The 11,422-nt window shown below is 43.1% G+C and overlaps 1 protein-coding gene across 1 annotated transcript in view; it reads left to right on the top strand.

The window, feature by feature from the left end:
- Positions 1-11,422, top strand: part of LOC107551274 (uncharacterized) — a 23,486-nt gene that overhangs the window by 6,397 nt on the left and 5,667 nt on the right. Inside the window, exons 2-4 of the mRNA XM_016232812.1 lie at positions 9,194-9,452; positions 9,624-9,657; positions 10,550-10,724. Of these exons, the coding sequence (XP_016088298.1) occupies positions 9,194-9,452; positions 9,624-9,657; positions 10,550-10,724 (468 nt within the window). The remainder of the gene's footprint in view (positions 1-9,193; positions 9,453-9,623; positions 9,658-10,549; positions 10,725-11,422) is intronic.

Here is an 11,422-nt window from a genome sequence, read left to right as displayed (position 1 = left end):
GGTGTATGTGAGCTATTTCTATATATATATATATATATATATATATATATATATATATATATATATACATATACACAGCATATATGTTTGTGTGTGTGTATTTAATGCGCTGCTGATTGTGTGTATAATCCATCTGCTAGCTTTCTTTGCAGTGTTTTCCGGGACCTGTGTGTTTCTGTCCTTTTTCTAGGGTAGGTCCTCGGTGAGCACCCCTTCTGCTGGACTTAGAAACTGGGTGCTCGACTTGCAGTGTTTACTTCACTCGTCTATATGATGTCCAGCCGGTGTGATAGCCGGGTTTCAGCTTCATGCTTCCTGGATCATGCAGCCAGGTCACAGGCTTCTGCGGGAGCCTTCTTGATCATCAGGCCCCCGGCACAACACTGCAAAATTTCATGGACGTCCGGGCTGGGCTTATGCTTTCAGGCTGCCCTGTCTGGTATATCTCTCCCGTTTGGCTCAGTACTTCCGGGTATCTGTGAACAGATGCTTGGAAAACTCTTAAATCCATACTATGGTTAGTGCACACGTTAAGCTTTGCGCAATTTCTAAAATCCACATAGTGGTAAGTGTGCACGTTATGCTTTGCCCACTTTTCTGAAATCCTGTATTGTAAGGGTTACACCTTATTAGCCTTGTTCCCTTTCTCTGAGTTGGTTAGACCCCGGTACCTTGGGCTCCACACAACTAGTGTGTCTATGTCGACTCACTTTGGAGGCATCACTCCCCTCCCCATTGAGGGTTATTGTGAGCATGGTGCTTTCTTTCGAGCGTTTGAATTCTCTCCCTTCTGAGGAGTTTGATTCCTCGCTCCTTGGGCTGTTCTCGTGGTAGTGTTTAGCAGTGCTCCCCTTTCATCAAAGAGTTGCCTATGAGCACGCTACTCCTTTCTGAATTCGGAGTTCTCCTCTCACGTGAGAGTTGAGTTCTCTGTTTTCCCAGAGCACCTGAAACCAGCAGCATCAGGCGATCTAGGCCCTTTCTCCGCCTCGCTGATGTGCTGAGTTTTCTGGCTAGCTTGCAATACGCTTACCCTTCTGATTTCTAATGATCGTGCTGTAGGTCGAGCCCCTCTCATTGAGAGCTGGGTGTTTGCTGGAGCCTTCTTGATCATCAGGCCCCCGGCACAACACTGCAAAATTTCATGGACGTCCGGGCTGGGCTTATGCTTTCAGGCTGCCCTGTCTGGTATATCTCTCCCGTTTGGCTCAGTACTTCCGGGTATCTGTGAACAGATGCTTGGAAAACTCTTAAATCCATACTATGGTTAGTGCACACGTTAAGCTTTGCGCAATTTCTAAAATCCACATAGTGGTAAGTGTGCACGTTATGCTTTGCCCACTTTTCTGAAATCCTGTATTGTAAGGGTTACACCTTATTAGCCTTGTTCCCTTTCTCTGAGTTGGTTAGACCCCGGTACCTTGGGCTCCACACAACTAGTGTGTCTATGTCGACTCACTTTGGAGGCATCACTCCCCTCCCCATTGAGGGTTATTGTGAGCATGGTGCTTTCTTTCGAGCGTTTGAATTCTCTCCCTTCTGAGGAGTTTGATTCCTCGCTCCTTGGGCTGTTCTCGTGGTAGTGTTTAGCAGTGCTCCCCTTTCATCAAAGAGTTGCCTATGAGCACGCTACTCCTTTCTGAATTCGGAGTTCTCCTCTCACGTGAGAGTTGAGTTCTCTGTTTTCCCAGAGCACCTGAAACCAGCAGCATCAGGCGATTTAGGCCCTTTCTCCGCCTCGCTGATGTGCTGAGTTTTCTGGCTAGCTTGCAATACGCTTCCCCTTCTGATTTCTAATGATCGTGCTGTAGGTCGAGCCCCTCTCATTGAGAGCTGGGTGTTTGCTCCCTCAGCTAGCCATTCCAGCAGTATACCTTAGATCGAGCTGATGACTTCTCAAACATAGTGTTTTGGGATGCACCATTTCCATCTATGGGCTGCTCTTTCAGAGTACCACGAGGGCACCTTAGAATGGTTTTTAAATCCATGTTATGGTAAGTGTGCACGTTAGTCTTTGTACACTTTCTAAAATCCACACTGTGGTAAATTTGCATGCAAGTACCCTGCCTTCTTTCTAAAATCCTGTATGCTAGGAGTTACGTGCAGTAGCCTCGTGCTCTTTCTTGAGTGGTTTAAAACCCCGGTTCCGCCTTGGGAACAACTCCACCTATGTATTCTCTGGATACCTACTTTAACAGGGTATTGCTACTAGGGGTCTGTTGAGACAGTTCCTTCAGCATATGCAGAGCATGCGGTAGCCCCTGTGTGACAGGTCAAAACTTAGTATGATTCTAGGCTCTTGCTCGTATTCCCTTAAAGGAATCTATTCCTGATTCCAAGCCTTGAGCTCTATGGGAACAACTCCACCTATGTATTCTCTGGATACCTACTTTAACAGGGTATTGCTACTAGGGGTCTGTTGAGACAGTTCCTTCAGCATATGCAGAGCATGCGGTAGCCCCTGTGTGACAGGTCAAAACTTAGTATGATTCTAGGCTCTTGCTCGTATTCCCTTAAAGGAATCTATTCCTGATTCCAAGCCTTGAGCTCTAACCCGGGCCAAGGAGTTCTAGCCCTAACAGGTACGTTTTTGGGGTAAGTAGCCTAGACCTTTGGCCGTAGGGGATAATGTCACTGACAGCTGTCTTAACGTCCCAGGGGCAACTCCCATGGCTATGGTAGAGTTGGTACTTAGTGCTCGCCATGGTTCTGGCATGCAATCCCCTCAGCCTGGTGGCGTGGGTATACCATTCCCCATAGCGACCGCTAGAGAACACAGTTCGAAGTTCCCTTGAAAGGGAACGTCTCAGGTTACCTATGTAACCATCATTCCCTGAGTAGGGGAAAAGTTGGAAAAGTGTGTAACTTCTGAAGAAATTACTAAATGGTAACGTTAGTGGAACTGTTTTTTATTTAACCTTGTAGTTTATTATTTTGCCCCCTATTTGAACATTGTAGTTTGTTATTTTGCTCTGGTTTGTTATTTTCCTCAACAACAAAAAATAATAATAATAATTGACACAGACCCATTTACTCATTTACTGATTTTACTGATAGTTCACACTTACATCAAAATGACGTCCACACCCTCTCCATCTCCATCCATTTGTGTGGATATTGAAGTCCCTGAAGTGGAAACTCCCATGTGGACATCAACAGCCCCCATCACCCCCTTCCATTACACCCCCATTATGCCCCAAACTGGCCCCCCTGGAACCAGTGTGCGGTTTTCCACTTCCCCCTTGACGGTTAGCACTCCAGTACAAACCCTCACCTGGGAACCTCCGAGCGCAGAGCATATGCAGATTTGCTCATCACCTGAATCTTCTCCTCCATCTCTCTGGGAGAGCAGGATTTTCAGGATTTGCTTTGTGAACTTCCCTCACCTGGCAGAGGAATTCAACAACTGACCCAACAAGTAAAAGGACATTTGGACTCCTTAAAAGAGTCTAGCCAGAAACAGGAGAGTGCAATTATTCAACTTACCTGGGAGGTAAAGGACAAGTCTTCTCAACATACAACACACATTTCCAATATGGTAATTAAGATGGAGGACAACCAGCAAAAATTACTCAAGTCCATCTCTGATAACAAACAACATGTAGAAAGTGAGATCGATCAATGGACCAAAGCTACCAAACATATGACTGCAGATGAATTGACAAATGTGAAGACTGCCCTTGTATCTGAGGTACGTTTCTTGGTTGAACAGCTTCAGGTAGAAATTCAAAAGGATCTTAAAGTCATGCGCAAGAACCTGCAGACTAGTCAAGATGAACTCAACAAAGAACTTCATCAATGTAAAAAACAAATGGAGGAGCTTAGCACTAACTCTCAAAAATTCCAATCAGACTTGACAAAACTATTTGAAATGGAAAGAGAAGAGATAACTGATCAACCAAAAGAGGTAGCCATATCGACACCCGTTTCCCTTTCCTCACCACCCAGCCCAGAAGTATACGCCACCACATCTTCCACTGCTACGGCAGCAAAAAAGTAACCATCTTCGACTAACATTCCCCACATTTGGAAGGCCATCCGATGACAGAGACCCTTTAAGTTATTTAACTCAATGTCAGGACTTTTTGGCATTACACCCCTTGTCGGATGTGGATCTTCTGGCTACTTTTCGCACAGTCTTACATGGAACTGCACGTGACTGGTGGGAAGTTGCTCGATCTTCCATTTTCTCCTGGACTGAATTCGAAGCAGCTTTCCTCTCTGCTTTTCTTTCAGAGGACTATGAGGACAAGTTGGCTGAGCGAGTCAGGACTAGGACTCAAGGAGAACGAGAACCTATTAGAGATTTTGCTTTTTCCTACTGAGCATTGTGCAAGAGATGGAAGAGCACAATAACGGAATGCGAAATTGTAAAAATTATTTAAAAAAATATTAAACCGCACCTCGCCAGTCAGTTCCGCAGTCGAGTGTCTACATTGGAAGAACTGGTGCAGTTAGGTCATCAATTAGAAAAGGACTGTGAGCAGCAACTCCGGTTTGATGGAGGCATACACCCTAAACAACAGTCTATGGCACCCCAAACTCCTCTTAATTGCTCTAAGGACAAGTCTCAAGTTCACTGCTGGCAGTGTAAAGGACACCATTCCCCAAGGAACTGTCCTTATTTGACATCTTTTTCAAGTCAGCCATCCCATCAGCCTCAACCATCTCACAACAAACGACCTACCCAAAATCCAAAACAGGGTGGGTTACCCTCCCACAACACTGTCTCAGCCACGACTGCATCACCTATCACCTCCAGTCTGAAAACGAACCAGGTTATTGACAACAAACAGTTCCCAGTACCTCAACAGCTAGTAGTCCCTATCACCATTAGCACCTGGAAAGGTAAAGCTATTGTGGACACTGGAGCTAGCTATACTCTTATACATGAGAATTTATGGAAGGATCTTACACCCCAAGAGAGTCTCCATCCCTGCACCTTAGGGCCTCTATACCTAGCAAACAGCGAGGCTGAAGTTCCACTTGGGTGGATAAATGTGCAAATTACCCTGCATAACACAAGTATTTCTATGCGGGCCGTAGTCCTTACCTCCACATCCCTGACCTATGTAGCAGTGTTGGGATTAGAATTCATTTTCCTGAGCGGCCGCCAACTTAATGTCGCAGACAGGAAATACTCCTTCAAATGTGCTCCTGAGGAGGAATACTACTTCCAACTGGGACAAGCAAGTATACCTGCAAGTAGAGTTTCATGCCAACGAAAACCAAAGAAATCTAATTGTTCCCAACAAAATCTTTCTTTACTAAGTTCAGTTCCTCCTCCACAACCTCTACGGGCATCTCGAGATGCAGACCCTACCGCAACAGAGGATCAAGTCTTAATTGACAATGCATTAAAAGAAGCGACTTTACCTCACAATGAAGAAGTTCAGCTACGACACCTCTTGGAGTCCCATCAAACGGTGTGTACTTGCCGACCCGGATGTAAGACTGTTCTTCAGCACTGTCTGTACACTCGTCATCCGGAACCCATTAAATAATGGCCCTATCGACTCATGCCTGCAAAGCAAGCCATAGTAAAGGAACAGATTGAAGAAATGTTAAAAGCTGTCATCATAGAACCCTCTTATTCAGCATGGGCATCACCAGTTGTCTTGGTCCCCAAGAAAGACGGAAGTCTCAGGTTCTGTGTTGACTATAGAAAGGTCAATGCCCTCACCAAGAGTGATGCATATCCAATTCCTAACATCACAGAGATCCTGGAGTCGCTTTCTGGTGTAGCCATTTTTTCAACTTTAGACCTTAACAGCGGTTATTGGCAGGTATCCATGGAACCTGAGAGCACGCCGAAGACCGCCTTTATAACGTCAGAGTGGCTGTACCATTTCAATGTCATGCCTTTTGGTCTGAAAAATGCCCCAGCAACCTTTCAAAGGCTGATGGAGATAGTCCTGAGAGAATTGCTTGGAACCATATGTTTCATCTATATTGACGATATCATCGTTTACTCACCATCTATGACCCAGCATTTCCTTGACAAGTTTTGTCTTCAGGAGATCAACTTCCTTGGCCACGTAGTGAACGGACAGGGGATTACCACTGATCCAAGTAAGGTGGAAGTTCCACGTAACCTTAAAGAAGTCCAGCGCTTTCTAGGATTGGCTGGGTGGTACCATCGATTCGTGCCAGACTTCTCCAGGATCGCTGAGCCTTTCAACACCCTAAAAAAGAAAGGACAATCATTTCAGTGGACGTCACAATGCCAACAAGCTTTTGAGTATTTAAAAGCATGCCTTACATCACCACCTATCCTTGGACACCCCAATCTCCAACTACCCTTTACAGTGTACACTGACGCAAGTGACACCGGCTTGGGCGCTGTATTAACTCAGCGGAAAGAACAAGGTGGTGAGGAAGTGATCGCCTACGCCAGTAGGACTCTAAATAAAGCTGAGACAAACTATTCTACCACCGAAAAGGAATGTCTTGCAGTGGTGTGGACTCTGGACAAAATGGCAGCATTACTTAGAACCCCGACTGTTCACAGTAATCACTGACTATTCCTCGTTACAATGGGTGATGAGTTCCACAAAAACAACCAGTCGACTCATCAAATGGGCTCTTCGACTACAAAGATTTGACTTTGTGATGGAGTACAGGAAAGGGAAGTTGAATGTAGCACCTGATGCTCTGATGTACTACCTACCTGGATGTAGTGTGTACACCAATCAGAAAGAGGAGTCAGAGTTTCCAATCACCCCTGAAAGCATCTGGGAAGAACAACATCAGGATCCTGAAATTAGAAAAATATTTCAGGCATTAGCAAAGAACCGACTCACAGAAAAGTAACAATATGCAGTATTGGAAGACAAATTGTATCACACCACTGACCGATGGCCAAGTCCATTACCGTGTTGTCATTCCCAGCAGCCTTGTACCCAAAATTCTCCAATACTACCATTCCAATCCCATGAGTGGACATCTTGGAATTTTCAAGACGAATAAAAGAGTACAAGACGTTGCCTACTGGTCTGGCATGTGGACGGATGTCAAAAAACATGTCAAGAGGTGTGTAAAGTGTCAAACTCTTAAGAGTGACAACAAAAAACCGGCAGGAAAACTTCAACCAATTACTACATCACGACCCAATGAAATGCTGGGAGTAGATGTAATGGGCCCACTGCCAAAAAGCACCAAACAACATGAGTACTTACTCATCTTTGTTGACTATTTTTCTCGATGGTTTGAGCTATTTCCCATGCGGCAAGCCACTGCTCAGACTATTGCTGAAATCTGGTGGAGAGAAGTGCTGACTCGTTGGGGTGTGCCTGATTACATCCTGTCCGACAGAGGAACCCAATTTGTCTCTGCAGTATTCACTGAAATGTGTGCGAAGTGGATTGTGACACACAAATTAACCACTGCTTACCACCCGCAAACGAATATGACAGAAAGAGTCAACCGTACTCTGAAGTGTATGATAGCTTCCTTCGTAGAAGATAATCACCAAGGTTGGGACCTCTACCTTCCTGAGTTTCGTTTTGCACTCAATACCGCCGTTCAGGAAACAATTGGAATGTCACCCACTGAGCTCCATCTGGGCAGGAAACTTCAGAGTCCATTGGACAAATTGTTGCATCAGTTGTCTCGGCTACAGAGAAAGGCCAAGGGAAAACTGCAAAAGAGCTCAAACAAGACAATTGAGAAGTTATAACAAAAACAGAAGGGATGTCTCCTTCCAGGAGAAAGATCGCAAATGGGTTAAAAACTTCTCGCAATAAAGTTCACAACGCCATTTTAGTGCTACGCTGGCACCAAAATGGAAGGGACTATATCGCATAATTCAACAGTTGGGGCCTCTCAACTATCAAGTTGCGCTGGAAACCACAGGAGAAGACGTGCGCATGGTGCATGTATGCAATGTGAAACCTTGTTTTCCTACTGCAAGAGAAATGGAGGATCGTACTCAGGAGAAACTCCGGGAAATTTTCCATGAGACCTCGGACAAGGACGAAGATTTCCTTGGATTTTAGGGTGTTTTCTCTCTTAACAACTATGCGTTGTCTTCTCAAGGAAGGGAAAGTGTGGCAGAATGGAAAACTCCATATGCCACTTGTTTACTTTCACTTTCATTTCACAACTCAATGACGTAAAGGGAGGCGTGCATTTCAATTAATGGTAAAAGCAAATATAAGGGCGAGGCTCACACACCTGGGGGGGAGAGACATCACAAGTGAACACAGTTCTCATGAGAGTTGGGGGAGAGAAGTTGAGTTGGAGTTACCATGTGGAGTGTGGCTCGTGTTCCTGTCGGCCTGACACTTCCAGATCTGCTGTGTTTACATTGAGTTCGTGAACGGGCGCAAAGTACCTTCATGCATGAGCTTCATTCAGCCATCCAAATAGGAAAGCCGGTCGTAAAAGGATCATCGTTGAGTCCACTGCGGTCCCTAGACACTCTTCATAATCCTTGTGATCTGCTACACTTGGGTCAGTGACGCAAAAAGCCATTCTCTCAGACAAACAATCTAGCACACGCACACTCAGTCCCACATGCACGTACACATGCGCGTGCGTTTCAAACACGCACTACCAATGTGATTTAATTTAGTTTTTCTAGTTTATCGAGCCTGATTATATATTGTTTTGTTGATTTGTTTATTCCCCTTACTCCTACAAACTACTTATTCATTGTGTTTTTCTTACATGGACAAATGGGGATTTAAAATGGATATGTGAATCTACTGTTGAAAGCCCTGTTACAATGAACTGTGACATATCTGCACGTATCTGACGTACCTTATGGGTTAAATGAATATATACCAAGAACAAAGACAAAATTAGTCTGAAATTGTTCTATGATTATTTGTTTTTTTTATCTGATCATTTGTAACATTTTTTCCTCTGTTTTATTTGATAGTGGCTATGTTTTTTAATTGTTTGGTGTAAAGACTCTGTGAAAATTGAGGTTGTTGAATGTAACAGCTGGTTATTTTAAGCTATTCTGGGTGTTTTTTTTGGCAGTCTTATACCTGTCTGGCGCCCGAAAAAGTTGAATTAAAAAACAATTGATCAAAATATTGACTGTAAATTGTTTTCTGGGGGCCCACCACCGTTACAACGGGTCATGATGAGGCATTCCCCATAGCGACCCCTAGAGGATGCAGTGTCTCGTTCCCTACTCAGGGAACCATGGTTACATATGTAACCTGAGACGTTTTTCTCTAAGGTGGCTTCATGTTCAAACAATGGAAGGAAAAGTACCTGGTGTTGACGGTGGAAGGGAATCTGATGGTGTCCCGAGATGCAGACTCACCACCGGACCAGGTGGTGGCGCTACAGAGTAACTGTGAGTCCATAGTGGAGGGTAAAGAAATCTTGGATTTGCCCCATTTGCCATCTGGAGGCCGCAGAGACAGCTGCTTCGCCCTTATCCTGCCCCAATACAAGTTCCTCCTCCTGCTCTCAGACAGTCCAACCGAGTGCACGTGAGTTCATGTCAAACTCAGTCATGCACTTTAGCTTCTTGAATGATTATCCTTCGTCGGCAAAACACGCACTTTACCTTTTTCAACTGGTGGATGTTAATTTCATTTTATGTTAAGAGAAATATCAGCAAATGTCAGTGAATGTGATATTAAAGTTTTTGTCTCCAACAGTCAATGGCTGAAGTTACTCAGGAAGGTGAAAGAGGTGAGTTTCTACATTGCATTACCACCAAATATACAGAAAGTCTTATAAACCTGGAAATAAACAGAAATTTAACCATTTACTCAAAAAGCATGACTATTTTTATTCTAAAAAATAAAAAAAAGATAAATAATGCACATAGAAGCATTTTCATCTATAGTCTTATTATTTTGGACCCACTTATGCAATATAAATTAATACTTTAATTCAGCAAGAACACATTAAAATATTGGGCAGCACAACTGTTTGCATCTCTGATAATAATCAGAAATGTTTCTTGAGCAGCAAATCAACATATTAGAATGAGGATCATCTGACACTGAAGACTGGAGTAATGATGCTCAAAAAATACTCTACAATAAATTCTACAATTAATAATTAAAAAATATTTTACAATATATTCACATGGGTTGTTGGGTCCTGATAACACTTTGTGTAACTTTTTTAGAAGGTTTATGTTATGTTTAGTATTTCATTTCTCGTAATTCTTGTCACAGATTTGAAACAGACATTTGGTTAGACTTTACATGATCATTCAAGTCAATTTAATTATTATTGTTATTATTAATATTACTGTTGATTCTTGGCTCTGGCAAATTTGCACTCTTGGTTAATTAAGTATAGCTTTTTACAGGGAAACACAGTATGCACTCCCCATGAATGCAGTGCCAATGGTTTTTATACGGGGCCAAACAACAGGATTATTTTCAATTAATGTTACGTAATATGTCATGTGGCAGTGCCTTTGCCAGATCCTATATTAATGATAAGTGTTGTAATCTCTCATGAGGGGCAAACCAAACACTTTTCCCTCTTTAATCTTTGGAATAGGAAGCCGTGAGCATTCTGTGTGCAGTATGTTTGCACGTTTCAATGGCGTCCTCTTTTTGCTCAGGGTGTGACTTCACCACTCACCCTAAAGAGAGAGCAGAGCATCACACCCTGCATCACGGACAGAGAGCCGCTTCCAGATGTCTCCAGTGACAAAGACCCCTCGTCCCCGCACCTCAGTGACAAGGGCCTGAGCTCTCCGCTGATCCGCTCCAGAGAAAACTCCTTCAGACACAGAGGTGGGCTCAGGCTTGTTAACCGCTTCGGTCATATTCTCATGGTGCTTTGGTAATACCTTTCACACAAATGTTCCCTCTTGAGCAACGCTGTTCAATCAGAAGAACTAGCTGTTAACATTCCTATTCATGTCAATGTCATTAGACCAAAAAATAACCACAGAAACTGTTTGGTCAACAAGAAGAACAACAATAATAATAATAATAATAATAATAATATAGTTATAAGAATTATAATTAAAAGTTATAATAAGTCAATGTGTTATATCACTTAAGGCCTCTAGTGGTCAGCATCTGCAGTAGTTAGTTATAAAGCCACATCTTGATGATAATGGTATTTATCAAAGTATCCCTGTCCATGTTCAAATAATCACTATCCATGTGTTTTTTTTATTTGTTCTTTTTATAAGAGCTCATAAATACTCCTTACATGTTGATAATTAAAGGACAACAATCTCCTGTGATGTCAGTCATTCCATGTTAAGCCTCTCTATCGCTCTCTCTCTCTCTCTCTCTCTCTCTCTGTCTCTCTCTCTGCTATAATCTGTTTAAGCATGTTTTTCTGCTTATTCTTTCTACTATGTGCAGTATTTAGGTCTCTCTTAAAATGCCGATTGCCGAAAGACTACAAATGAGTCACAGCAAAGCTTAATATTTCATTTAAAATGTGTGTGTATGTATGTGTATATATATATATATAT

Source organism: Sinocyclocheilus grahami, unplaced genomic scaffold, assembly GCF_001515645.1.
Source record: "Sinocyclocheilus grahami isolate Dianchi unplaced genomic scaffold, SAMN03320097.WGS_v1.1 scaffold419.1, whole genome shotgun sequence".
Classification (NCBI taxonomy): domain Eukaryota; kingdom Metazoa; phylum Chordata; class Actinopteri; order Cypriniformes; family Cyprinidae; genus Sinocyclocheilus; species Sinocyclocheilus grahami.
This window is presented reverse-complemented; position numbering and strand designations above follow the sequence as displayed.